General features: G+C 60.9%; 2 protein-coding genes across 6 annotated transcripts; one reads left to right on the top strand and one right to left on the bottom strand.

Annotated features, from left to right (window-relative positions):
* Positions 1-44: 44 nt before the first annotated feature.
* BAD (BCL2 associated agonist of cell death) lies at positions 45-9,678 on the top strand. 2 transcript variants are annotated; one of them, XM_043581523.1, is made up of 4 exons: positions 45-150; positions 944-1,138; positions 8,442-8,635; positions 9,181-9,678. In XM_043581523.1, exons 2-4 carry the CDS (start codon positions 952-954, stop codon positions 9,304-9,306), a joined length of 507 nt encoding a protein of 168 aa, XP_043437458.1. In that variant the 5' UTR covers positions 45-150; positions 944-951; the 3' UTR covers positions 9,307-9,678. The 2 variants fall into 2 exon arrangements, with proteins under 2 accessions (XP_043437458.1, XP_043437459.1); XM_043581524.1 differs by lacking the exon at positions 45-150 and adding an exon at positions 578-670.
* A 484-nt stretch (positions 9,679-10,162) lies between these two features.
* Positions 10,163-27,207, bottom strand: PLCB3 (phospholipase C beta 3). Of its 4 annotated transcripts, none has more exons than XM_043581517.1 (31): positions 26,929-27,207; positions 24,358-24,435; positions 24,024-24,092; positions 23,802-23,942; positions 23,487-23,566; positions 23,352-23,405; positions 23,185-23,260; positions 22,981-23,081; positions 22,308-22,474; positions 22,076-22,222; positions 20,898-21,138; positions 20,637-20,721; positions 20,370-20,556; positions 19,364-19,569; positions 18,353-18,449; positions 18,175-18,259; positions 17,778-17,902; positions 17,338-17,492; positions 17,096-17,257; positions 16,357-16,456; positions 16,164-16,268; positions 15,851-15,942; positions 14,447-14,591; positions 14,321-14,356; positions 14,032-14,224; positions 13,519-13,660; positions 13,346-13,422; positions 13,138-13,227; positions 12,997-13,054; positions 12,526-12,612; positions 10,163-12,437 (listed from the first exon to the last, which is right to left on the bottom strand). In XM_043581517.1, the coding sequence occupies exons 1-31, from the start codon at positions 27,025-27,027 to the stop codon at positions 12,234-12,236; spliced, it is 3,684 nt and encodes a 1,227-aa protein (XP_043437452.1). In that variant the 5' UTR covers positions 27,028-27,207; the 3' UTR covers positions 10,163-12,233. The 4 variants fall into 4 exon arrangements, with proteins under 4 accessions (XP_043437452.1, XP_043437451.1, XP_043437450.1 ...); XM_043581516.1 differs by having other exon boundaries at positions 13,519-13,726; positions 26,929-27,177; XM_043581515.1 differs by having other exon boundaries at positions 13,346-13,660; positions 26,929-27,188.
* Between the last annotated feature and the right edge of the window lie 14 nt (positions 27,208-27,221).

The raw sequence follows: 27,221 nt of genomic DNA, 5'->3' as shown, positions 1-27,221 counted from the left end.
TCTCGAGCTCTCCAGAGCTGGCGCGGGGAGTGGTGCCCCCGAGGCGGGCGGTGCGAGGTTTCCACTGTGGGGGAAGAGGGAGCGGGACTTCCCGACCCGGCTACCCAGTCCACTCGGAGCAGGGACAACAGCAACAACAATCGCATCCAGGTAGAGCAGTGACCACAGCAACGACGAATGCATCCGACGGCTGAGCTTCGGCTAAAGCTTTGCAAAGTGTTTTCACCCACAGTAGTCACCACTCGGTTTACAAAGTTCACTGGCTCCTGAGGGAGGTGTCATTATCCCCATTTTACAGGAGTGGAGACTAAAGTCCAGGGGGCTGGAGGGCTTGTCAGCAGAAGCTGGTCTCCGGGTTTCAAATGGGGACCCCAGAGAATCCCTTATCTGCTCCCACACACGGTCCCAGGCCCAGGGATGTCGGGAACTGAGCAGCGGGAGGCGAGGAAGGGACCCAGGACGAAGGCGGTAGGCAGGGAGCAAGTCCCGCGGCGGGGGCGGAGACTGGGTCGGAAGCGGCCACGCCCCCTGGCCAGCCCTAGTGACATTTCAAAAGCTGATTGGGCCGGGTCGGTGACAGTTCCCGTTGCCCAGGCAACTAGGGCCGGGCTCCCTCAGTACTGGAGGGAGGCGGCAGGCCCGGGTCAGGGGCCTCGAGATCGGGCTTGGGGTAAGACTTGTGGGCCGTCACCTAGGGCAGGTTGGGCCGGGGCCTAGGGAGGGGCCTGGGACTACTTCACAGCACCAAGGCTCCAAAAGAGGAGATTTAGGTCGTGTGTGGACAGGCCGAGCGAGCTGCCCAGCGAGAGACGGGAGCCCGGGAGGCAGGGTGGACCTGGGGCTCTAAGGTGGGAGACAGAACCAGAGGTGTCTGCTGTCCCCTCCCTTCACCGAACACCATATGCCCCCTGTGTCCTGACTACCTCCCATCTTGCCCCCACAGCCCAGAGCATGTTCCAGATCCCAGAGTTTGAGCCCAGTGAGCAGGAAGACTCCAGCCCTACGGATAGGGGCCTGGGCCCCAGCCCCACAGGGGACCGGCCCCGCGGCCCTGGCAAGCACCAGCGGACGGCCCCAGGCCTCCTCGGGGAAGCTGGTCACCAGCAGGGGCAGCCCGCCAGCAGCAACCACCATGGAGGTAGGTATTCACCCCCCAGCCACCTGCCTGTCCGCCTTGGCCTTGCCCTCAGCCCAATAACTCTCTGCATGCCAGCCATATCCACACGTACTGGGTGGCTGTGAGTAAGTCCCTGACCTCCTCTGCACCTCAGTTTCCTCTTCTGTGAAACAGCAAATGATCACCACCATTGCAGGGCTGTTGGGTCGATTCGCAGAAATATATAGGAAGCACTTAATTATAGTGCCAGTGCATAGTCCATGGTCAAAGAGTGTAGCCGTTAGTGTAGGACCAGGACAGAGATCACCTAGAGGCAGGCAGTGAGCCAGAAAGGGGAAGTGACTTGCCTAAGGTCACACTTATCTGGCTGTTGGTGGGAAGCAGGGCTGGAAGACGCCAAGGTGCCCTGCCCTTGGCTTTGCATCTTGCCTGAAATCGCGCCTGACCGCCCCCCCCCCCCGCCCCGCCCCGGGTATGTTCTTTCCTGCCCTGTGGCTCACACCCACACTGGGGCTATCCTTGCCAGTTGCCAGGAGCAAGTGACCCCAAGAGACAGACAGCCCTTCCAGGACCAGCAGGTCTGCCCACACCGGCCCAGGGGACCCAGTGCTGAGATGGAAGAATGGACAGCAGTGGCCGTTTCTCAGTAGTGCCCACCTCCCCTGCGCCCAACGTAGGTTTTGCGCCTGGGAGAACCATAGAGACCCGAAAACAAAACTCGTATCCCTGACCTGCTGGGGCCTAAAAGACCCCATCCCCATTTCCAGGAACAAGAAGGCTTCCTGAGTCCTCCTGCCCAGCCTGCACGCGCACACTTTGTCACGCTGAACTCCACAGACTTTCTTTAACTTCTTTAACATCCAGATCTTTGCACTCACTGTTTGCCCTGCTCGCTGCAGCTTTCCAGCCCCCACCTCGCTGTTGCTCCTCATCCCCTAGATCAAGTGCTCAGTTTCTTCTAGTTGAGCGGGGGGAGAGACAAGCCGTAAACAAACAAACACACACATGATATGACAGACGCCGCGAGGCAGCGCAAGAAACAGTCATTCCTTTCTCTTTGGAACCCAGGGTTCCAGGGGCTGGGGGAGTGACTCTGACTGAGGTGGTCAGGGTCAGCCTCGGTGAGAAGCCACAGTGGAGCAGAGGTTGGAAGTGGTGAGGGGTGCGCCCTGCCCCTATTTGTGGAAAGACAGATCTGGCGGAAGGAGGGGCAAATGCGGAGGCCCTGAGGGCAGGACACCGTCTAGGCTCCAAAGGGGAGGTAGAGGTGCCTTTTGGGCACCCAGCTGGAGGTTTCCAGCAGGGATATGGCCAAGGCGGGATTTGTAGGCGCGGGAGTTGTCCGTCACTGATGTAGCGTTCTGGGAGGCCCAGGGAGCGAGTGTAGACAGGCAAGGGCCTGGGCCGGGCCTGGAGCTTGGGTCTTCGGAGGGCAGCAGCCGAGGAGCAGCGGGAACGGGCGGCCGTCTGGGAGGGAAGCCGGGGGCAAGCAAGGCCTGCGCGGCAAGCGGGTGCTTCTGTCCGGAGGAGGCCTGGGAGCAGCGTGCCGGAGTTGCCAACGTGGGGCCTTTGCAGTTTGGGTGGCGAGGTGGCTGGAGGGCTGACCTCAGTTCAGCGGCGAGGGATAACGGGAGGAAGCGGTGGAGACAGAAAGGAGAACCCGCTTTGGGCAGCTGTGCTCCAGGAAAGGGAGCAGAGAGGTGGGCAGCAGCCGAAGGCCCAACGAAGGTCAAGGAAGGGTTTGTTTACTTTTTTTTGTTTTCTAGAAAGGGAAAAGAAAATAGCACGTGTAGGAGCTGATGGGAGTAATCCAGGAGCCAGGGGACTACTGGCTAGCAGGAGAGAAGGCAGGCTAGCTGGAGTGATGTCCTTGAGTAGGAGAGAGGGTGTCCGGTGCCCGGGGAGGGGTGGCTCAACTAAACACGGGGCAGCGGACATGGGTGCGTGCGTCGTGGTGGGTAGATGCTTCGTGGAAACGAGTAGAAGTCTCTCTTGTGGGTGCTTCCAGTTTCTCCAGGAAAGGAAGCCAAGTCCTGAGCCAGGAGTAAGGATGGGGGTTGAAGGAGAGAGGATCAGGTTTAAAGTGACCGACTCTCCCCAAGTGCGAGGTACGGAAAGCGTGCTGGGCAACGTCAAGGGCGCCACTGGGTTTTGCGGCCGCGAATTTCGGCGGAGGTGGCCTGGCTGTGCTCTCCTCCAGGCGCACTGGCGGCTGGTGGGTGGCCGTGGGGGCAGGCAGGGAGCTGGAGTTTCACCGGAGCTGTGTCTGCCTCAGCCCAGCTAGGGAGGGGTGCTTGAGGGTGTCTACAAGGGCGACAATGGTCGGTGTGGGGTGGAAGCTTGCCCCGGGAATTCTAGCATCGCCAGAGTGGGCGACCGAGGTGGGGGGCCAGCCAGGAAGGAGGGGGGAGGCTGGGGGTGGAGTTATTGAAGGTCCTGTCCACGGGGCTGAGAGTGAGGGCAGGGCTGGAGAAGGAGGGGCAAGGAGCAGGTGGCTGTGAGGGGGGAGGACTCCTTGGGTCCCGAGGATGAATGAGGACAGGGGGTGGGGGTGCCAGAGGGGGCACAACCTGAGAAACTAGATGGGGAAGGAGAGGAGGGACGTGTGAGGAGGGCAGCAGGGGAGAAGGTAGCCATGGCACGAGAGGGCTGCACAGGAGTTCTTAAACTTTTGACTTAGTTTTCAACATCTAAAAAGCAAATGAGGGGGGCCTGGGTGGCTCAGTCGGTTAAGCCTCCGACTTCGGCTGGGGTCATGAGCTCAAGTTCGGGAGTTCGACCCCTGAGTCAGGCTCTGCACTGTCAGTGCAGAGCCTGCTTGGGATTCTCTCTCTCTCTCTCTCTCTCCCTCCCCCCCCCTCTCTCTGCCCCTCCCCCAATCGCAAGCATGCTCTCTCTTTCTCTCTCAAAATAAATAAACTTTAAAAAATAAAATGAAATATGGGGCACCTGGGTGGCTCAGTCTGTTAAGCATCTGATTTCAGCTCAGGTCATGATCTCTCGGGTCGGGAGCTCGAGCCCCGCATTGGGTGAGCCCTGCTTCTCTCTCTCTCTCTGTCTCTCTCTCTGCCCCTCGTGGATTTTCTCTTCTCTTTCTGTCCCTCTCTCTCGCTCTTTCCTCCCCTCTCTGCTCCTTGCTCACTTGTTCCTTCTCTCTCTCTCAAAAGTAAATAAATAAAATAAAAAATAAAAAGCAAGTGATTTGCCCATAAAAGATCCACAAGTGCCAATGGCCTGCCCGAGCCACAGCCCCTGGACCCTCCAGACGGGCAGAGTCCTGTCACTCTTCATATTCCCTGACCCTTGGCCCCTGCGGGACTGGACTGGAAATGTCTCCGGGGCAGGGATGCAGCCACGTCTGGGGCTGCGACAGCCTCAGCGCATAGCCCAGTGCCTGGGACAGGCAGGTGGGTGGCGAGCTGTGGGTGTGTGGACGGCAGAGAGGGAAGGAAGGCCGCCCAGTGGTCAGACCGCAGGGTTCAGACGTCAGTCCGTCTTCTGTTAGCAGGTTGAGCTTGAGCAGGCTAGTTAACTGTCTGCCTCAGTTTACCCATCTGTAAAATGAGAAGAGAACTAGTCCTCCCTCATCGGGTTGTAGCGGGGATCTGCTGAGTCAATACGTGGACAAGAAGAGTAGAAGTTAGAACGAGAATGTATGTATAGGCCTTGAAAGCCACACCGAGGAGTTTGGACTATACCTCCTGGGCAGTGGGGAGCCATTGAAGGCTCCAGGCAGAAGACAGATACAGTTGAGTTTAGAGCAGGGGTTGGCAAACCACAGCCACAGGCTAAATCCCTTTTTTTTTTTTTTTTTCTTTTTTTGGTCAGCCCATGAGCTAAGAATGGCTTTGATATTTTTGAAATGTTACTAGAATACACGAACATCGCCAATTATATATTGTTTACAGCTTCTTCCAAGCAATGACCCCAAAGCCGGATGGCTGTAACAGAGACTGTGTGGCCTGCGGTGCCCCGAATGCTTACTTTCGGGTCCTTTATAAAAAAAACATTTGCCAGCGCCTACTTTAGAGTGTTTTCTGATCTCATCAGCTCTGAGCAAGACGGGTTGTGTTCTTTGCAGGCCAGTAAGGGATTTTTGTACCCCAAATGACTTTAGGGTAGACAGGGAGTCTGGGCTGAGGCCTGCAGGTGCCGGGTGTGCTACCCGCTGGCGGGGTGAGCAGTATGTGAGCCCCAGCCCGTAGTAGGGGGCAGGATCCAAACCAGCGTTGCCTAATGGGAAAGCTTCACTGCCTCACGTTGCCTGGAAACCACGGTTTCTGTTTTTTTCGGTTTTTATTTATTTATTTTGAGTCAGAGAGAGAGAGAGAGCATGTGTGAGGGTGCATGTGAGCAGGGGAAGGGCAGAAAGAAAGAGAATCCCAAGCAGGCTCCTTGAACCGATGAACCGTGAGATCATGATCGAAACCGAAATCAAGAGCCGGACCCTTAACCGACTGAGCCACCCACGTGCCCCAGGGAACACCACGATTTTAATTTAATTAAGTGGGTCAGGATGCTCTCAGAAGCCTGAACGTGGATGTGTCCAGCCCCACGCGCTGACCCTGGAGCCCCCTGGTAAAGAACTTGAAGCTTTGCTGGGGCTTGGGGCCCCTCCAGCCAGAGGCCTCTCCCGCTCCCCCACCCCCGCCTCAGGCGGGCTCTCTGAGAAAACGGTGTGAGTGGATGAGCCCCAGCAGCCACCCAAGCTCACCCCCAGACCCCCAGGCAGAAGCCACGCCCTCTCCCACCCGCTTCACTTCCCCAGAGTGGGAAGAGGCCACCTCTGCCCTGCCCAGGGATCGCGTGTGGCTGAGAACCGATTTGAGGGTGGGATGGTTCAGAGTGACCCCAGGGGATTCACAGAAAATTCTTCAGTTGTTGTTTTTTGGGTTTTTTTCCCAGTAGAGAGAAGGAGACTTTTAAAAGCTTAGTTAAAAAAAAAAAAAGCTGTTTATACAAATGATCACCATTTGACAATGGTTGGATTGGCATTACTAAACCCATGGCTCTGGTAAAAAAAACAAAACAAAAACCTACCCCTAGGATGGGCTCCCGGTAGAGCTGGCACTCACAGAAGGCCCAGAGGTGTCCTCCCCACACTGGACCCCCAGGGTGGCCCACGGTGCGCTGTTGGGAACCTGGGGCACGTGCATTAAACATGGGGGCTTTACGCCCCGGAGCCAGACTTGTTGGGTTTGGATCCCAGCTCTGCCACCTACTAGCTGTGTGACACTGGGGAAGTTACCTACCCTCTCTGTGCCTTGGTTTTCTCCCCTGTAAAATGGGGGCTGTGAGGAACCTTCTTCACAGAGTGTGCTGGGGGTGTAATGAATTGACACACAGGGAACACTTCTGCTTGTTCTGGTTCCTGGGCGAGGGGGCAGTGCCCAGACCAAGTGCCCCCCTGCAAGCCATTCACTTTCTGAGTCTTGGACCTTGTATCTGTCACGTGATGGTCCCGGGTGGTTTTTAAAAGCCAGCCAAGAACAGCGGGTGTTCCTTGAGCGCTTAAGCGGCCGGCTGGCTGTGTGACCTCCAGCCAGTTCCTCACCTCTAGGTGACTCCGTTTCTTCGTCTGTCATATAGGGAGGACTTAAGGTCTGCCTCACTGGGAAGCTGGGAGGCTTCGGGATAGAAAAGGGGCAGAACATGGTGCTCTGCTGGTCTCATCAGTTGTCGGGGTGGTCCTCGGAGACGGGGACTGCCCCCAGGTCACGGAGGAAGGCAGTGAGGCCCCAACAGGTTAGGACAGGGCCCAAGCTCACAAAGCAGCAATCTGACGGAGCCGGGGCCCATCTAGCTACGGACCCTTGCCTCTGCCTGCTCCCCACGGAACCGGACAGTGCCCCTCAGATGGGCCTGTTCTCATCAGGGGTCTTTCTATTCCTGACTCGTCCAGACTCTATCCCCGATGCCGATTTCCGATTTAGCTTCCTGTTCCCCACGTCTACCTTGGAGTTCCCACCTGCCCTCCAGGCCTGGACCGTGGTGAAGCTCAGAACAGCCGGGAGCTCTGATCCCTCCTCTTGGCCTAGGCCGTTCCGGATCCGGCATTTTCTTCCCTTCTCGGCTTTCTTAGCCATGTATCTGGAGCTGGGCCCCATGGGCGCCCTGCAGCCCCTGAAAGTGACCCACAGGGCTTTGTGTTAGGTTCTTGGCGAGAGGATGAGACACTGTGATCCTCTGGCCTCAAAGCCTGGCCTAAACTTTACTTCCTCCAAAATGCCTTCCCTGACAGATGTGCCTTGCTGTGGACGCCAAACGTGTCCCCCTGCATTTGCTCCGTGCTGTCTGGCACTCTATTAACGTAGCTCTGGGGTTTTGCTCCTGGGAGTGGTTCTAGGTCTCTGTTGGTCTGGATATGGGGGTGGGGTTGGCAGGAGTGGGGGGACGGCGCACAGAACACAGGCCAGACAAACTCAACACGGGGAGGTGGCTGCGAATGCCTTCGGCTTACACTTTCATACTCTCTTTTGGGACCTTTACACGGCCACTAGTAGCGGATGGGTTTATCCCCACACAGAGGTAAGCACGTGAGCTCTGGGAGTGGAAGGGTGGTCTGACGAGGGAAGAGGTGTAGCTCAATGGTTAATTCGCTGGACTCCGGTTGCCAGCCAACCTCTAGGGACTTCGTGAGAGCTTCACATTGTGTGACCCTGGGCAAGTCTCAACTCTCTAAGCCTCCGTCTTCTCATCTGTAAAATGGAGGCAGTGTTAGTACTCACTTCTTAGGATGGCTAGGAGCATAATGAGGCTAGCACATAGTGAGCGCTCCATAATCATCACCTTAAGAAGTCAGCAGACCCTTCCAGACTCATTCTCCAAAGCAAGTGCTTTGGGAGGTACAGATATGTTGCTGACAGGTTCTTGTTGGGGGGGGGGGGGAGCCTAAGGTCTCCCTAGGCCAAGACAGTGAGACAAATGGGCACCTGCAGATCACTTGCAGAACTGGGAGTTCAGCCTTGACTCCTCATCCAGGGGACTGGTCCCCAGAAGGGCTGGGAGGGCCCATGGTCTTGCGCTGAAAACTATACTACTGATTTCCTTATTTTGTGCTAGACACAGACGAAGGCCATTTAATACACTAAGGGCCTGGGCCTGTTATTGGGGTTCAATTAAGATGTGTGGGATTCACGAGAAGTTAATTTGAATCTTCACAAAAGCCCCATGAGCTTCGCTTCATTTACATACGAAGGAACTCAACGGGGGCTCCGACGACGCGTACTGTGACATCCGCGGGCGGGGAGCTAGTGCTGAGGGCTTCGGCAAGGCTGGGGGCGCAGAGGAGCTGAGATTCACATCGCCCCCGCCCCCTGTGCAGGCGCTGGGGCGGTGGAGACCCGGAGTCGCCACAGCTCGTACCCCGCCGGGACCGAGGAGGATGAAGGGACGGAGGAGGAAGAGCCCAGCCCTTTCCGGGGTCGCTCGCGCTCAGCGCCCCCCAACCTCTGGGCTGCCCTGCGCTACGGCCGCGAGCTCCGGAGGATGAGCGACGAGTTCCAGGGCTCCTTCAAGGTGAGCGCCGGCCCGAAAGCATGTCGGGATCTGTAGTTCCGGAACGCCTCTTCCCGCTCTTGTCGGACCCTTCCTGAGTCCCGTGGCATGCCGGTATCTGTAGTCCAGGTCGTGCTTCAGAAAGCTAAAGCTCCTGGGTTCCCCAAATCCTTGGGGCACGAGGCATGCTGCTATTTGTGCTCCCGGTCGGCCCCTTTCGGATATCCGGGTTCTTAGGCCTCAACTAAAGAATTAGTTTTTTTTGAACTGCCCTCCAGTCTTCTAGATGCTAAGTCTCCGACTCTGGCGCTTACAGGGTCCTAGGCGTCCTCTCCCCGCACCCCTGGCATAGTGTCTAGGATCTAACCAGTCTCATTCCTAAGAGCCCAAGCGATCCTTCGAGCTTCCTAAAGTGGTCAGGAGGCCCCCTCGGTACACGGCATGCTGGAATCTACGGTCTTTAGGTCCGCCGCTTCTCAGCGGTGGGATTCCGGAGGTGGAGGGCTCCGACTCGGGATGCCAGAAGAAGCTAACTCATGTAACCCTTTCCTCCTCCCACCCCGAAGGGACTTCCACGCCCGAAGAGCGCGGGCACAGCGACGCAGATGCGGCAAAGCCCCAGCTGGACGCGCTTCATCCAGTCCTGGTGGGATCGGAACTTGGGGAGAGGAGGCTCCGCCCCCTCCCAGTGACCCGTCCCACAGCCCGAAACTCCCCGCTCCCGGCGCCGGCGGCGGCCATCTTGGGTGTGGGCGGAAGTCGTTTTGGCAAGACTTCTGCAAAAAAGAAGATCGGTCCTTTCCTTTTCGAAGGAGGCGATCTGACCCAAACCTGATTCTCTTCCGGTGTGTGCGAGGAGCATGGAGGGTTTGGGCTCCGTCGGAAGTTTTGAAGTTTAGCCGCCCTTAGCCGCCGGAAATGGCCCCGTGACCCCGCCCCCGGCGCGCGCCAGCGCCAAGTTGCAAGTCCGGGAAACCCCAACTTCACCAGAACCCTCTCCTCCGCGGTATCGGTGCGGGCCGTCGCTCGCAACGAAGCGTGCTAATAAAGCCCGTGTTTGTGCCGCCGAGTCTCCCCTCTCCGTCGCTTGGGGCTTCGCAGGCAGGGGAAACGCTAGCGCGGACAGTTTCGAAAGATGCCGCCGTCTTACACATAAGGGAAAAGGAGGCTCTTTTTGAGTGACATCCTGGAACCGAGACCAGGAAGGGGTCCATGCTGCGACCAGAGCCAGGGCTGCCTGGCCTCGGGGACCTCCAGGTCCTTATCTCTAATATGGTCATTGGGAACTGCAAGCCGGCCGGCCGCCGTTATTCCGCACCCTGCAAACCGTGTCGCCGTCCCCCGGGGAGGGTCAGTTGTTCCTATTTGGGTCAGTCCTTTCAAACAGCTACTGTGTGGTCGGCCTGGGGCCAGCTCTGTTCAGGGAACTGGCCGGACGCACAAAGCGGGGGAGGGGACGATGGAAGAAGGCTGGTCCCAGAGCTGTGAATGGACTGATCACTAGGGAACCGAAAAGCTTCACCAGGACCTGGGAGCAGGGCTCCGAGCTCAATTCCAGAAAGATTTATTGGCGCCCCCTATAGACCAGCCAGCGCTTTGTAAAGAGTATACAAAGATGAATTAGGCCACAACAGACCCGCCGTCAGAAGCTTCCTGGCAGAGGTGAGCCAGCCTCTCAGAGTGGAGTTACCGCCAGCTGAGTGCTATTAACAGGGACTGGTACCGGGGTGAGGGCCAGGGCAGGGGTGAGTTAGAGCTGGGACTTACTTAAAAAGAGAGATGGGGAAGGAAGCTGTCATTGCCAGCAGAGAAAAGGGTGGACCCGTGAAAGGATATGGGGGAGCAGCAGAGGCCAGGATTCTGGGGGTCTGGAATGTCATACCCAGGAGTTTGGAGTTTAGCCTGGCCTTTGAGGATCCGGGGACTAACATGGAGTGTTTCTTCTGTAAGGTATGGTGAGCCAAATCGGGAAGATAGGACTTGGTCATGGAATACGGTAGGCCAATCTGGGGACAGGACAAGGCCTGACCCCAGAAGCCGGGAAGGTCTGGACAATAACGGTATTAACCCTGAGGGAGCAGGGCAAAGGGGAGAGGCCCCCAGCCCTGGGAAGGGCCTTGCTCGGGCAGCCTTTTCTCTCTGGCCTCCCCGCCCTGTTTGCCTGAGGCTGCAGCAAAAACAAAGAAAGAAAACACTCAATTGGCAGGAGATAAGCCCAGATAAGAGGCTGCCTTCCTCTGGAGGAGGGAGGCAGTCGGCCCAGGAAGCCAGGAAGCCGGGAGAGGCCTTGAAGAAGTGCCAGCCTGACCCTGCAGCAGAACCTAGCCGCACCCTCGCTGCGGGGTCTCTGCCACTCCACGCTGTCCAGAGGCAGGCGAGAGCAGCATGGAGCAGGTCCTCCAACCTGGCCGGAAGACAGTCTGCCATAGAAGGTCCAGGCCCGCCCTGCCTCCAGGTCAGGACATCTTGACTTAGCTGTGGCCTGGCACACGGGACTTCTGCTCTGGGCCTCAGTTTCCTCATCTGTAAAACAGGCATAACATCTCCCTCACAGGGATGAGGGGGATGCTGGGTCTCCCAGTCCCTGTATGCACCTGTGACTGTCAGCTTCCCTTCTCCCAAGAGTCCCTTGGAGAAGGGTCACTACTAGGTCCACCCATTCCCCACCTAGCGTATCACCCGAGAGCCCAGGTCCGGTCCCCTGATGTCGGGCAGGTTCTGAGCTGACAAGGTCCATCCCCAGTTAGAGTCAACTGCCTGCGAGGGGCCCAGAACCGCCTGGTCGGAAGATGCTGGGTGCTTGGGTCATATCAGGCAACAGGAAGGGGGGGCAGGGAAGGCTTCCTGAAGCAGAGGCCTAAGCCTTTGTGAAGGGAGGACAAGAAGGGCCCAGGAGGGAGAAAAGTAATGAGAGGTGGGGGGGGGGGGGAGTGGGGGAAGAAGCGATAGGCCCGAGACAGAGGACATAAAGGCGGGAAAGTGTGGGGGGAGGCCACAGGACCTCTAATGTCAGGTCATCGGGGAGATCTGCAGGCCCCCAGCAAGGAGGTCTCAAGGTTAAAACCCAGCAACCCTTCACCAAGGGCCTGACCTCAACCCCACACACCCTTTTTATAGATGAGGAAACTGAAGCCCGTAGAGCCAGACAGGGCCCAGGGCCCTCTCCAGAACTGTCCCACCCCAGACCACACTGCACACAGGGTCCCTGAAATCCACTTTTATTCATGTAAAAAAAAAAAAAAAAAATTTCCCAAAGAAGAGAGCAAGAAGGTGACCCTACTTCCCAGAGCTCAAAGTCTCCGCCAGCGTTCCCGGGGGAAGTGAGGGAGACAACCCCCACTCTGGGGTGTGGGCACCAAGGGAGCGCAAAAACCTCCCGGCCCACAGTGACCCAGCACCTTCCTTAGGACTGAAGGCAGGAAGGAGGGGCTGGGGACTAATGGGGCCCCAGGAGGGTGAAGTAAGGGGGTTAGTGTGGGGTGCTTGCCCCGGTTTAAAAAAATAAAATTTCTAACGATAAAAAGTTAAAAACAAAAACAAAAACAAAAAAAAGAGCCTTAGTGTCTTAGCTTCCTGCCCTCCCAGCACCCATCCTGTGGCCACCTCTCGCTCAGCCAGTTCAGAGCTTCGTATTCTCCTCTTGGCTCTCTGAGTCAGCGCCAGACAGGTGCCCGCCGCTCCCAGGTGCGTGACCATTGCTGGCACAGGCCACCAGATGCCCGTCCCCCAGCCCCTCCGGCGTCTCGCCCAGCAGGCTCCGGCAGGCCTCCTGGGGCAGCCTTGCCCGCTGTTCCTGACACTCCTGGGCCAGTTGGGCCAGCAGCTGCGGGGGGAGGAGGGGGAGTATCACAGGCGAGGCCGGGCCGCCCAGCGCCCTGCCTGCCTCCTGCCCGCCTCATCCAAGGCCTCACCTTGGGCTCTTCTTCGGCCAGCTGCTGCAGCACCTGCTGCTGCCCGGCCACAAGGCGTTCGTGCCGCTGCTTCTGGGCCTCCTCCAGCTGCGGGGGGGGGGGGGGGGGGGGGGGGGGGGGGACAGTTGGGAGGGGGGAGGCTCAGCCACGGGTCCCTATGGGAGGGGTCAGGGCCCTAGGGCTCTGGCTACGGAAGAAGTCAGGCAGGTGCAAGCCCCCCAGAGCTGTGGGGCCAGGATTCTGACGTGACCCAGCAAACATTCCAGACAGAGACTCCAACGCCATGGGACACTGTTACAGGCAGTTGGCTCCAGATAGGATGTCAGGGGGCAAGAGAGGGCTGTGGGGCCCAGAGGGAAAAGGTTCTAGAAGTCCCTCTAGGATAATATAGCAATAGGCCAGGCACTGAGATGGTTTTCTAATGAAGGAAGGAACAGAAGGGAGCTGCGGCGGGACCTGAGCCTCACTCACCCGACGGATGGAATTGACGGACTCGGTGATGTGCCGACGGTTAATCTCTGTCAGTTCCCTGCAGGGAGCAAGACAGAGTGGGCTCAGTGCCCAGCCCCCCGGGCTCCCAGCCCCCAGCCCCCCTGGCCCCGGTGCCCTTACGCCTCCTTCTTATGTTTCTCCCTTGTCTTGGCTTCTGAGATACTGTTGTGGCGCTTCCTGTCCAGAATCTTCTGCAGTTCCTTCTTCTCCCTGGACGAGCCGGTGGCGGGGAGGAGGAAGGGTGGAGGGCAGGTCTGGGGGCTCTCCCCTCCTCCTAACAACACCAGGGAGCCCCCTGCCCCACCCACACAGGATCCTTGGCCTTCACCTCTCGTTCGTCTCCTTCAGCCGCTTGAACTGGGTGGCGTGAGCATCCAGGACGATCTCCCTGAGCCGCTGCTGAGCCTGCGGACACGGACGGCCACCAGGTGACACAGGCTGAGGCCGGGTCTGTCCGAGAGACAGGCCCCCACCCCGCTTGCTGCCCCACGCCCACCTCACCTGTCGCAGATGCTCCAGCCTCCGCTCGGCCTCTGTATCTGCCTGGGCCTCCCGCAGCTCCAGCAGACTCTGCAGCTGTCTCTTCTGGAACTCTCGATACCGCTTCACCTCTTCCTCCTCCGCCTTCTCGTCCTCCCCGCCTCTGCAGGAAGAACCCCTCTGGGTGACACTCAGGTTGTCACAGGGACTCGGGCTGGGAGGGCGGTGTCTGTTAGGCCAACAACGAGGCCCATCAGTTCCATCCGAATGACGGGAGCCTGTGTGGGCACCGGTTGCTGGAAATACGTGCTCCTCATGGGGCGGGGGGGGGGGGGGGGGGGCTTCTAGAGCGATCTAGTTCCCCGCCAGGGAGGGCGGGACCCAACGTGGGAAGACTCTATCTCCCTGGCACCGGACCCTCCTCCCTGGGCGTCAAGGAGCTCACCTCGTGAAGAACCCCACGCGCACACCCCCCTGCACGTTCCCGTCACCGCGCACGGCACACACTCGCGTGCACGTGGTCTGGACACTCACAGGACACCCGGCCGCTGCCGGCACCTGCGCTCAGCCCGGGCCTGGGCCAAGCTGTCGAGCAACCGTCGAGTGAGGGCAACCGCCTTCCGCTGATGCTTCTTGTGCAGCTCCCGAAGCTCTCGCTCTTGCCGGCTCCGGAGTTTCACCAGAGCCTTGTGGCCTCGGAGCTCGTCCAGCGGGGCCGGGGCCACCTCTGCGGGCGACGGGGCAAAGGTGGGCGGGGCTGGGCCGGGGCAGGGCAACCCCGCAGGGGCGCCTCGCCCCCTCCAGAACAGCCCCTGCCCCGCACCTGAGAGGAGGCTGGCGATGAGGTCGTCGCGCTGCCCTGGAGAGCAGAGGCAGGGCCGTGAGAGGCTGGCGGGCGGAAGAGCGGAGCTGCCCCCTCAGCCCACCCCGGGCCCAGGCTGCCCCTTACCTGGGCTGCTGAGGGAGGGGCTGGTAGGGGACGTGGCGGGGCCCGGGGGCCGGCGCGGGGAGATGTCCAGTGTGCTGGGTGTGGGGTTTGGGGTCACCGGCTGCTGAGATGGAGTCTCCTGGCAAGTTTCTGGGCCAACCTGAGCCTGAGGGGGAGAAAGCGGAATGCTCTTTCCAGAAATGCCGTTCTCTCCAGGCCCTTCTGTCCTTCGCCACCTCCCGGGGCTCCCCGACGCCCCTGGTCCGCTTCCCTCGGCCCGTCTGGCCTGGACTCCCCATCTGGAATATGGGGCTGTTGAACACCCACAAGAGAAGTAAGAGGTAATAAGGTAAGCATTTCTAGAACCCCGGTTCCACGCAGGGTGTGGGGCAGATAACGTGAGGTCGCGTCCCTAGGATGCCGGGCCCCCGTGCATGTGCTCAGGAACTTCCGGATTGTTCAGGAAAACCTTGGCCCCACCCCAAGCTTCCTCCCCCTTTCCCAGTCCCCCTCCACCCTCACCCACAGCTGCTCATCTTCCTCGTTGCTTAGCTCCTGATTAAATCAATGAAGGAAGTGACCGCAGAGTGGGCACCAGCCTCTCCCGCTGACGGCTCCAGCAGCCTCATTTCTCTGCCTGCCACAGGCCCCGGGGGACCGGCTCTAGCTGTGCGGCCAAGCCTCTGCTCCTGACCCCTCCCCACAGAAGCCACTGCCCATCTGCTGGCCCCCAGGACCCCAGGGTTTAAGAGCTTCTGTGGCTTGCAACCGCTTTGGTGAAGCAGCCGAACCCTGCCCTTCAGCTGGAGAGATTCCAGCCCGGGTCTGTCCTGAAAGCCTCCCGCACGCAAAAGGGGTAGTTTCCACTTCCTTACGACATGGACAGCCACCCAAGGCAGCTGAGCCTACTGAGTCTGAAAGGCCAGAGGCCCCACACCAGGCGGCATGGCAGAATGGCCGGCGTTGGAGGCCCGGCTGGAGAGCCTCGGTGTCCCCATTTCTACACTGGGGTGGCAGGACCCGACTCAGGTGACAGGGGGTGGGGGGGAGGATTCTAGGAGTCGAGTCGGTGAAAAGAGCTCACACCGGGCCAGGCACAGATCTGACGCTCAGCATACCCTTGGCTCTATTGTCTACTCTGGATGAGAGGAGCCAAATGGGGAACCGGCCCCGCAGGCAGAGGGTGTGGGTGAATGCCATCGGGCTGGCATCGACAGTAAGACAGTGAACAGCTCCACTCGGGGAGAGGAGCCAGACCACCAGCTGGCACTGGGATACGGCAGTGCAGGCAGGGGAGCGTGGAGAAGACGGGGTCCAGAGATCAGCCCTCACCGCCCCACCCCACCCACACCCCCAGCAGCCCCAAGGGTCCAAGTCACCCGGAGCCTGCTGTCTCCCGCTCGCCCCTGACCTGCCCTGGCTCACCTCGCTCTCCCCGATGAGGGCGGCCAACTGCTTGGCCCTCTGGTCCATCAGGCTGACATGCTTGATGGGGTTGATCAGGGCCTCTGCGTAGTCTGGGTGGGGAGCAGAGGGCAAGGGTCTCAGAGACAGAACCCCCGGGGCCACACCTTCCCCACTGTTCTGGTTTCACGGAAGGACCACGGAACCCAAACCCGCCCTCAGGGCTGTTCACCACCCTCAGCTGGGGCCACCTGGCTCAGCCACTGCCGGACCCTGCCGGCACGCCTGTCCCCCACCCTGCCTGGCCAGCCCCCCACCCCCCGCCCCTGCTCACCCTGGTGGTCATCAGGAATGTAGTCGGAGGCTTCGGTGTATATGAGCAGGGCTGGCAGGCAGAGCGGCTGGTTGGCCTCGTTCCGCAGGCAAATGTAGTGGTACCCTGGGAGGGGGGGACGGCAAGGTGGCTGGGCCCCACCGGGTACCCGCACACACCGCCCCTGTGCTTCCCAGAGCCCAGCTGGCCTCACCTGAACGGATGGCAGAGACGGGCAGAATCCGATGCCCCACAAACTTGCCGCCTTCCTCAAAGGCCGCGATGCGCAGCGAAGCCAGCGTGGGGAGCACCACCTGAGGGCCCAGACCGGTGCTGAGCCAGGGAGCTGACCCACGGCCACCGCGTCCACAGGGCCACAGCTGACCACAGCCACCAAGGCCAGCGCTCCGAGTGGACCCTCAGACGAGCTGACCCAATCACTGACCATCGGTCACCGTCGCCACTGAACCAGTGGCGGCCTCCACGGCCTGGCCAAACCGATGGTGAGCAGCGGAGAGAATGGGCAGACCCCTCCAGGCACCGCTCTCATGGGACGGTCTCGGTCATGGCCAGGTTAGAAACTGTACAGTGAACCTTGGGTCCGGGACGGAGCCACACCCACTCCAGCGGCGCACCGAGGTCCAGTCCGTCCGGGAGGCGGGCCAGAGCTGGCGTGAGCCTGCGGCTGTGATCTCAGACAGGTCCTTCCTGCCTGAGCGAGGGGGTGGGCTGCCCCCGCTCCTCACGGGGGGCGCTGCAGGCCCTCCTGCTGTCTCACCTTCCTGTGCTCTTCTCAAAGGCTGCAGAGGGCAAGGAGCCCAGGCCTGACCCTGTCACACGCGGGGCCTGGAGGTGACAGGCGCACCCGCCTTCCGACTCCTGACCACCAACCCATGCACCTGCTTCCTGCTGCCCCGAGGGCCCGGCGGGGCAGGTGCAGGCCCCGGGCTCACCTTGGGGAAGTCAAAGGGTTCCTCATCCCACACAGGATTGAATGAGTTCCCCTGAGACGTCCGAGTGCGGTATTTGCGCCGTGTGTCAACGGGGAGGCCAAACATGTCCACCTCCACGTAGATGCCCACCTTCCTGTCGGACAGGAACTGCCCCGAGATCACCTGAGGGGGCCAGGAGGGTGAGGTGGCTGCGAAGAGTCCCGCCCCCAGGACACCCTGCCGGGGCCCTCCCCTGGCCCCACCTTGACCCGCAAGGCATTGGCCACGATGCCGTCCACGATGACTTCGGTGAAGGGGTCGAAGGACTTGTCCGGCCGCCGCATGAACTCGGGCTTGAGCAGGTAGCCACTGCGCCCGTTGTACTCAAACACACCCGCGTTGAGCTGCATCGCCACATCTGGGGGTGACGTGGGGACGGCAAGGGTCAGCCAGCCCCCTGGGGTCAGGAGTCGGGAAGGACAGTTCAATGCAGAGGGAGGACCGGGGACCGGGAGGGTCAGATCAAGTGGGATCAGGGGGAAAGGTCAGGCAAGGTCAGGAGTTGAGGTGAGCCAAGGTCTTGGTTTGGTCTGGAGATCTGGGATCGGGCAGTCAGAAGTCCTTTCGGACAAGGTCAGCAGGGTCGCAGAGCAGAAACTGGCGAGGTTGGAAGCCAGGGGGGTCGAGGCGGGCTGGTGCTCACCCAGGGTCTGAAAGTTGAGGGCCACAAGCTGGCAGCCCACGTTCCAGAAGAGCTGGGGCATGTAGTTGGAGGAGTCCACGCGGGTGCCCTTGGGGTAGATGCGGCTGAGCTGTTGTTTATTGTATCTGAGGTGGGCAGTCAGGGGCCATGCTCTTTACCGGCCCCCGCCCCAGGCCCACCCTGAGCTCCTGTGAACCCCCTTCCCGGCCTCTGCCCCTCCGGCCCCCCTGCCTCTCGGCCTAGCCCCCATGCAGTCTCCCAGGCTAGCCCCAAGCCCAGGCCAAGGTGCTCGAGGGTGAGGACCCTGCGCAGGTGGCGTAAGCGGGATCAGAACATCCGAGCCCGCCTGTGAGCACCCCCACCCGGGTCCGCCAGCCCCGGCAATGCGGAAGGATACTCCACAAACTCCATGGGGCTCTTGGTCAGTTGCTCCATGGCCTTGGTTTCCACGAAGGATGACATCTCGAAGCATTTGTTCCTCTCTGGGGGAGGGGGGGGGGCGGGGGGCGGGGGCGGGGGTCAGGTCTGGAGAGGCTGGGCTGGCTCCTACTCCCACCATCTCCCACCCCACTCACTTCGAGCAGCCTCAAAGGACTTGAACTTGACAGGCTCGATGTAGTTGACGAGTGTTGACATCTCCTCAGTGGCATTGACTTCACTGCTGGCAGTGCCCTGTGGCCGCCAAAGACAGGGTCGGCAGGGCCATGCCCCCCAGCCATCAGCTGGAAGTTGCCTCATGTGCCCCCTGCCAGGAGGGAGGTCCTGACCCTCTGCCCGCCTCTGCAATTGCACTGCCCAGTGGCTCTCAGCAAGGGCCCCAGCCGCTCCGTGGACCGTCAGTCCCGGTCCCCTCTGCCCCACAGGCTTCTCTCTGGAGCCTTGGCGACGTGCCCTGGGCCCCACCTTCCTCCTTTGCCTCCTGCCTCCCTGATCCTTGGAAGCTGGCACTCGTCACCCAACCCCACGGACTCGGTTATTCACGTGCAGACGAGCCATTATTTCTAACTACCACCTTGCCATCTCCTCTCTCGGGTGACCCACCAAGAGCCTTGAATTTGACACCCTCAATGCTGAGCTTGGCCACGCCTGCACACAACCCGCACACACCCTTCCCCACTCTGGTCCCCTCCCAAATCTGACCTCAGGATCCACCTTTCCTGTCACCGCCGCTCCTGGGAACTCAACACTCCCTTGTCTTAAACTGCCCCTTCCTGCACTCTCCAGTCCTGCCACAGGGCCTTTGTACACACGCCTATGTACGTGAAGTTCCTCTTCCTCAGGTCTAATCGCCTAACCTCCCCGCCCAGGTCAGTCTCTCCTTCTTCCCCCCAGTTCTGCCCCCTAACTCACCCTCCCCCGGCCCAGTCATGAGCATAACTTCACACTTGCTTCCGTGCCTATGTACCTATGACCCCCTCCTCCCCCCATCCCCCCACACACCCTGGGAACTCCAAGAGAACAGGAATAACATCTGATCATGGTCAGGCCCAGTACACAGTGCTGTGTCTGGCACACAGTAGGCGTTCAGCAAACGCTTGGGGAATTAAAACACGCTGCGTCTGCCTCTTCCCGCCTGTGGGACTGACCTCATCTGAGGTCGGCTTTTTGGGATCTGCCTGTTCCTCCTCTTCCTCGTCTTCCTCCTCGTCCTCACGGTCGGCAGATCCAAGAGCATCAGGGCCCCGCTGTAGCCCCTCCTCGCCCAGAGACTTCCGAGGCTCCAGGCTGGGCTTCTCAAGGCCCAGCTCTTCCCCATTGCTCAGGCCCAGGCAGCTGTCAGAGCTGGGGGACCCTGCAGAAAACAGGGCCACAGGGGTCCTCAAACATAGACACTCAGGAGCCACGAGGGGCCGTGTGTGGAGGCGACTCAGTGGGGAGGTCAGGGGGTGATCTCAGGGCAGCGTGGCTGGGGGTAGGAGCAGAAGCCAAGAGTAGTGGATAGGGGTCACGGGTCAAAGGTCAGGGTCCAGAGTCCTATCCATCAGAGAGGTAGGTAGCGTGGCTCAGAAGGGTGAGAAGCCAGGAACTGAGATACAGGTGCCTTGGCAGTGGGGGTAAAGGATGACACAGTGGGATTCCCAAGTCAGGCGTCAATCAGAGCCATACCCGAGGAGGTGGCTCAGTGAGGTGAGCGGTCGGGGTCACATGCCCAGGGGACTTCGATAAAGTGAGAGGTCAAGGGTTAGCTAAAATCATAACCAAGGGGTAGACGGACTCAGTGAGGGTCACAGAAGAGGGGTTGGAGGTCTGAGGGCCACACCCGAAGCATGAGGAGGTAGTTCGTGGAGGTCAGAGGCCAGAGGTCAGAATTCAGGGTCATAATCTGGTTAACAGGAGGGCTCTGCGAGGTGGGAAACTGAGGTTGAGGGGTCAGAAATCGGATGGAACCAAATCCAGCTGGGCTATAGTTCAGTGAAGTCAGTGCCCGGGGACAGGGGTCAGAGGTCCCATCATCAGCTGCGTGACAGTAAGAGACCCCGCGGGGAGGGAGGTCAGGCCGGGAGCCGCAGGAGCGTCACTGGGGAGGTGGAACTCAGTGAGGTTAAGAGTTCAGGGTCAGGATCGGGGGTGAAGGCCGGGCAGGGGCCATACCGAGCTGAGGTGAGGAGGGCTCGGTGGCGGCAGAGCTCTCGCTCAGGGCCGAGTTGCTCTGCTCCAGCGGCCGCTTGCGAATGGAGCTGTTGGGGACACCAGTGCTGGGCTGGTGTCGCTTCTTGTTCTTCACCAGGATGCGGCCCATCAGGTCCTGGGGGCTGGGCAGGGGGACGCCTGGGGCCAGCTGGCGGGCACAGACAGGTCAGGGCCTGCAGGGGCGCCCTCACCCCCCACTGGCCCTGCCCCAGTGCCAAGCCCTCATACCGGGTACTTGTCCAGTGGGTCGATGAGCAGCGCGTCCCCGAAGATCGAACGACAGTACTCGGCCATCTTCGCCTGCTGCTTTGCCCTGTGGGGCCAAGGTCAAAGGTCAGAAGCTCCTGGACGGGGTGGGGTGAAGCTGACTTCAGTCCCCAGGGGAGACCAAAGGCCCTCGGGGCCAGAGGGTCACAGGAACAAAGAGTGGCCTGGTGGGATGGCTGTCTTGGGTCGATCGGGGGGTCGCCGGGTCAGGGGCCCACTCACGAGTCCACGTGGTTCTCGAAGGAGAGGATGACAGGGTAGGGCGAGGTCTTGAAGGCGGTTTCCGCAATAGCCTCGAGCACGTCTCGCAGCGGCACCTCGGTGGTCATGGTGAAGCCGTGGGTGATAAAGGGCTCCTCCTCCGGGGGCCGCCCTTTCCACACGTCCAGCTCCACGCAGCGGCAGCCCCAGAGCAGTGCCTGCCGGTACATCTCCACCGACGACGTCCCAGCCAGCTGCCCCGCTGGCGGCCAGGCTCCATCACCACAGCCGCCCGGCCAGCTGGGGTCCTCACCCTCCTCCCCAGGCCCGCCACGGCCCCTCAACCAGCCATGCTGGAGACGCAGAGGCCCCCGCGGCGGCCCGGCCCGGCCCGACCCAGCCCTGGCACGCTGTCTGGCCAGCCCTCCATCACTCCTTAATTCACTGTGGAACCAGCATCATCTCTCCTAAAATCCCCCAGGGCGGGGCCCACGTCCTGCCACCCAGCCCCTGGCATCCATCCAAACCGGGCAGAGTCAGCCTCGAGCAGGGCTGGCTGATGGCTGGTTCCTTCGCCGGGGCTCATCCTCTCTCAGATAAACATCCCCCTCCTATCTACCGGCCTCAAGTGGAGAGCTGTCCCCAACACCCCACGGCCCTTCATTTCCCTTTCCTCCTTTCACTGCCTGCCGCCGCCCTGGAATAGCCTCCATCACCTCCTGCCCGGGGAGGCCCCTCGCTGCCTCCCATGCAATCTCGGCAGAGCACCTGCTCCCTTTATTGGGCCTCATCGCCTCCCCTGAATAACACCCTCCGAAAAGCCCTTCCCGCCCACTTAGGATAAATCCAAATGCCTCCGGTGCCCTGGTCTAGCCCTGCCTCCTCCTCTCACTCCCTCTCACCTCTACCTGCCCCAGCAGCCATCCTGCCTCCGGCCTCCTTCCTGCTGAAGCCCACCACACGGTGACCTGCGCCCAGCCTCAGGGTCCCTTCGCAGGCCAGCCCTTCCCCAGCAAAGGCTTCTGGGCCATCTGGGAAATGTGCCCATGCAGGGAAGCCCCGCTCCCCTGGGGTAGGCTGCCTGTTCCCTGCCTGCATCCCTAGGACGGGTCACCCCCAAACGAGGGAGGTGACGTGAGGGGCAGAGGGCAGAGGTCATGGATGCCACCGCTCCAGCTGCCCGAGGGTGGCTCACTCACCTGTGAGATAGGTGTTGTGTGAGGAGTTGATGAAGTAGGCGCTTAGCGGCTGGGTCATGTCTGCGCTCAGATCCAGGGCCTCCAAGGGCAGGATTCCATTCTCCTCACCCCCCAGGTAGCGGCTGAAGCCCTCCATGGACATCTGGTCTGGGGGATGGGTGGGCTCAGCCGGGTCAGTTGGGGCGCCTCCTGCTGCCAGCCCCCAACTCCGACTGGCTCCCCTCCGGCTCACCTCGTTCCAGGAACTGCTGGTTGGGCTCATACTTCTCAATGAGCAGCCGGGCCTGGGAGGGCCGCAGGGGTGGGTACAGCACTTCGTTGAGCCTCGGGTCCCGTTGCTTCTGGTTGATGAAGTCCATGAGCTGCTCCAGCGTCAGGTATGGCTTGCCCTTGGCGCCTCTAAAGGGGGTAGGAAGCTGAGTCAGGCTAGAGCCTCCCCAGCCCCTCGCCCCGGGAGAAGAGGAAAGTTCTGGGCCTGGCTCTAGCACCTGCTGACTGGGACTTGGGCAAATGGCTGTGCCCCCCGGGCCTCGGTTTTCCCATCCACCCTCCTAACCACCAGGTGCCGGCACTGACATTAGCAAGGGCTTTGGAGGCCACGGAGTGTTTGGCCCGCTACGCCTGCTTCCCAACTTCAGCCCCAGTCTTCACTCGCTGTGTGAGCTCAGGCAAAGTCCCGCAGCACATCGAAGCCCCTCGGTCCCCAGCCCCCGGGCACAGGCTGATGAAAGTAACCCCAGCCAAGGATCAGCACAGAGCGGTTCACGGCACAGCCTCGGCCCCAGCCCTGGCGCACGGGGAGCCCCGGCCGTGCCGCTTCCCCTGGCTGCGCCGGAAAGAAGGAATGCCGGCAGAGGCCAGACGCAGCGCTCTGGGGGCTGGGAGGTGGGCCCAGCCCTGCTCACATCTCCAGCAGGATCTTGTCAATGTCTGGCCGCAGACACAGCTTATTCAGGAACCGCTCGAAGATTTCCAAGGAGAACTCGTCGGGCCGGATGGACTCACTCTGGGGACCAGAAGCGCGGGGTGAGAACCCAAGAGGCAGCGAGCCCCAAGAGACCAGACACCCTCCGCGACATCCTCCGTTGCTCCTGTCCCGGCCTCCTCACCCGGTTGAAATTGAGGCCACAGGATTCCAGCGCAGTCTCGACGCGCTTCTTATCTGCTGAGAACGTCTTCAGGATGCTGAGCGGGTGAGAGGGGTCGGGGTCAGTGGGGGCAAAGGTCACTAAGGTGGGGGCTTAGGAGAGAAGGTGCTGAGGCAAGGGGTACTCACTTCTTCACTGGGATCCGTCCATCCTGGTTCACCTGCAGCTTCAGCTTGGTGTATCTGGGGAGGCAGGCAGAAGGGTCACGCCTTGGGCGTGGCCACCTGAACCCCCGACACCCCCCAGGCAGGCCCGGGACTCACGCTTTTCTCAGAAAGGTGTTCCGGGAGGCGTTCTGAGCCAGGATGTTCATAGCCAGCTTGAACAGCTCCTCGGTCCAGACCTGAGGGGTCAGGAGACAGGGTGGGGGGTGAGTGAACGGGGAACAGAGGGGTTGGCCCAGCCCCAGCCCACACCCAGAACCAGGTAGGTCCATAGTGAAGTGTTTAAATACTGCCTTGTCAGAGGCTGATTAGAAATAGGGGTAGAGGACAGCTTAGGACACAATGGATGCTCACTAAGTGATGGCTGACTCAGCAGCGAGGCTCCCCAGGGCCGACCCTTTGGCCCCAGCCCACCTTGGCTGTGTCATCCTGCACGGCCATGAAGTTCAAGAATGTTGTATTCACCGGGTCTGGCCCGGCCACCACTGTCATCAACTTCTCCTCCAGCCGGGTGTCAGGGCCTCCAAAGCCCAGCACCTCTCGGATCTTGGGGTCCTGAGTAGTTGAAAGCCAAGGGTAAAGAGGGGTCCCCCCAAGGCCTCGCTCCCACCCTCGGTCCGGGACCCCATCACTCACCTTGGGCAGGCGGGCATAACGGCCCGTCCGCGTGTCCCTGATGGAACTGATGTCCAGGGTGTCCACCTCCTGGGGAAACCAGATGCCAGAGTAGGTCTGAGAGGCTATGGGGCGGGAGCCAGGGGCCCCCAAGATCTGCCCCCCTGGGCCAGGGAGTGGCTACCCCCTGCTGTAGCCCCAGCCTCAGCCCCCGCCCTTAGCACTTCCTGTCCAGGGAGCCGTGGGAGAGGTCAGCCAGCAGCTGGGCCCCACCCTCCTGGGTGGGTAGAAGGGATTCAAGAGACGGGGCCAGGGGTCCTAGACCTGAGCAAGTTGTACCAGTGCCCCCCCTCACCATGTTGGGTCCTGTCCAGTACAGGAAGAAGCCATTGGGGTCCACACGCAGGGTCACCAGGTTCCGACTGGAAGCCTCCTGGGGACGGGACGGGAAGGCAGGGGTCAGTGAGTGAGGGCTGTGGCCCAGGCTTGATCCCTGGACTCCCTCCGGCCATCCACCCCAATGCTCCTGCCACTGAGTGAAAACGAAGCCTTATCCAGCCCACAGGTCCTTTGTGGTTCTCTACGGTTCTTGGATAAAGCTCCCGCCATTGTCCCTGGCGTGACATTTGGGGTCCCAATGCCCCTCCCGCCCTCACCTGTATCCTACTCGAAGACTCAGTCACAGGGACCACTGACTCCCTTTCCCGTCCTCCAGTTTTTCCACTGTTGCTCCACTGCTAGGATATCCTCTCCTTCCTTCTCTACCCATCAAATCTGACCCCCCCCTCCCCGGACCCCAGCCCTGGGCTCAATTTCCTCAGACGGTCTGACAGCTCCCAAGTGGTCGGAGGCCCCTGGAGCCCCCTGCAGAATATTTACGGATTGAAAGCAGAGGGTTTGGAAGTCGGACTTCCACAGCTTTTGTGTCCCCCAGGGCCTCATGACAACCAGTCAGCCCTTACATCTGCCTCAAAGCCCATGACCCCCCCCCCCCCGACCCTGCACCCCACTGGAGTCTCACAGTCTTGTGGCTTCCCCTACCTTACAGAACACAGACTGAGTCCCCCCAGAAGGGGACTCACCCTGCCCTTGGGACTAGACGGTGAATTCTGTCTTCCCTTCCCTCAAACAGCCCTGCGGCTGGCAGGAAGACAAGGAAGGGTATGCCAGCTCCATTTTCTGAGGAGGATCTGGTCCCTGGCACACTCCCAGGGCCACCCTTGTGCGACTCAGGACGAGCAGCCAGAGCTGGGGGGAGGGTCATCCGGACCAAGTGGCCCTCTATGAGCTCACTCAGTCCTCCTAACAACCTTATGAAGTCCGTGCTAGCCTACTTCCCATTTAACAGATGGGGATTCCGAGGCACAGGGAGGCTAGGTGCTTGCTTGAGGTCAAAAGGAGGTGCTAGGACCTGCTCGCAGGGAGTATGGCTCCAGAGTCCCACGGCCTGGGCAGCAAGGAAGCAAGACTCCTGCTAGGCTCTCAGCTCGTGGCCTTAGCTGCCACCCCATTATGGGGACCGGGGTTAGTCTCTCCTTTCCAGACTCAGTTTCCTTTTCTGGAGAATGGATCTGCAACCAGCCCCGCCCATCTCTTTTCTTACAAAGGACAGGAGGCCTTGGAACTTTAGGGATGCGGGGACCTCCCCGCCTCACTGTGCTGACGCCCATCCTCAGCCCCTCTCTGGGGTTCCCAACCCTGCCCTGGGGCTCAGGTCCCCCAGTAGTGTGAGGAGAGGGGAGTTCTGTGGGTACCGACCCCAGGGCCTTCCCCTGCCCCTTCCCTGGTGTCTGGCCTTCAAAGACAGCCCAGGCCCCCTGCTCTTCAGCCCCAAGTCCCAGTCAGCAACCCCCACCCCACCCCCAGGGCCCTCTCCCAGTTCCCACTTCCTTATTTGGGTTTATCACACTGGTAGGAAAAGGAGAAACTTTTCCCTTGCGCGAGGCTGGGGGGAGGGGTCTCCTCTGGTCCCTGGAGTTCCCAGGCACCCCTCTAAGGCACACCTGCTGCCTCAGGCCACGCCCCCAGCCCCTCCCCCCAGCTCCCACGCCTACCCGCCCCACCCAGCCGGAAAGGAGCTCAGAGTCTTCCAGGCCTCTGGCCTGACTGGGAAGGAGCAGCGGGGAGGCTCAGGCAGGCGGGGTGGAGGCCCTGGGGAAGGAGGGGCCCAGGGGGCAGAGGAGGGGGCGGTGTAAAAACGAGGGTGGGGCGCAGGAAGGGGCGGGGAGCTGCAGGTGGGGGCCGGGGCCTGTAGGAAGCAGCAGGGGCAGGGGCGGCAGAAAGGGGGGCCAGGATTTATTGGGTTTCAAAGTCCCTGATGCTAAGTGGAGAGCAAAGTTCCCCAGGAGTGGAGGAACTTGGGGGGCAAAGACTCCACTAGGGGGTGACTTGGTGCTCTCTCCTGAGCCTTGAGCTGGGATGGGCTCCTGAAGCAGGGCAAAAGGGTGCAGCAAGAATAGGGTGAAAAAGTGATGAATGGAGAACAATGTTGAGGCTAGGGTACTAGGAAGAATGGGGGTGCGCTGAGCCAGATTGGGGGCCAGGGTCCTCCAGCCAGAGTCTAGTGCTGGGCAATGGTCTGGGGACCAGGCCGGGGTTGGGGGAACCAGAATTAGACCGGGAGGGAGGGGTGGAAAGAGCGAGTGAAAAGGGGGGGTCCGGGATTCATTGGGGTTCAAGGTCTCCGGACCAAGGAGTGGAAATCCAAATTTTCCACAGCTGAAGGGATTGGGGGTGGGGTTGGGGGCCAAAGTCTTCATTACGGGCACGACTGGAGACTCAAGTTTCCGGAGCACAAGCGAGACTGGCTTGGGGGGGGGGGGGGCACCGTGGCCAGCCCAGGCTCGGGTGGGGGTCCCCGGCATCTGACTGAGTTTCAGCGAGGGAGTCCCAGGATCTGGGTGGAACAGGGGGCCCCCGCGCTTACCTCGTCCCATTTGATGAACTTACTCCCGCGCCGCAGGGTCTCTACCACGGTGGGCGGCTCCAGCTGCAGCGCGTGGACGCCGGGCCTGGCGCCCGCCATGGCCCGGCCGGGGGCGAGTCGGGGACCCACGGAGCCCCGACGGGGACCGACGGCGCCGCTGCTCCGTCCGCGCGCTCCCGCACGGCCCGCTCCGGCCCCGCGGCGTCAGCGCCCGCCCGCCCGCCAGTCTGTCCCGGACAGACCAGAGAATCGGCGGGGCCCGGGTGGGGCGGGGCGGGGGCGGGCCCGCTTTG

The sequence above is a fragment of the Prionailurus bengalensis genome, chromosome D1 (assembly GCF_016509475.1).
Source record: "Prionailurus bengalensis isolate Pbe53 chromosome D1, Fcat_Pben_1.1_paternal_pri, whole genome shotgun sequence".
NCBI lineage: Eukaryota > Metazoa > Chordata > Mammalia > Carnivora > Felidae > Prionailurus > Prionailurus bengalensis.
This window is presented reverse-complemented; position numbering and strand designations above follow the sequence as displayed.

Coding starts and splice junctions, on each gene's coding strand:
- BAD (XM_043581523.1), top strand. CDS start 952: ATGTTCCAGATCCCAGAGTTTGAGCCCAGTGAGCAGGAAGACTCCAGC. Junction 1,139..8,441: donor CAGCAGCAACCACCATGGAG/GTAGGTATTCAC, acceptor CCCCCTGTGCAG/GCGCTGGGGCGGTGGAGACC. Junction 8,636..9,180: donor AGTTCCAGGGCTCCTTCAAG/GTGAGCGCCGGC, acceptor CCCACCCCGAAG/GGACTTCCACGCCCGAAGAG.
- PLCB3 (XM_043581514.1), bottom strand. CDS start 27,027: ATGGCGGGCGCCAGGCCCGGCGTCCACGCGCTGCAGCTGGAGCCGCCC. Junction 23,567..23,801: donor TGCAGGATGACACAGCCAAG/GTGGGCTGGGGC, acceptor CTGACCCCTCAG/GTCTGGACCGAGGAGCTGTT. Junction 13,727..14,031: donor CGGCAGCGGCCGGGTGTCCT/GTGAGTGTCCAG, acceptor TTGGCCTAACAG/ACACCGCCCTCCCAGCCCGA.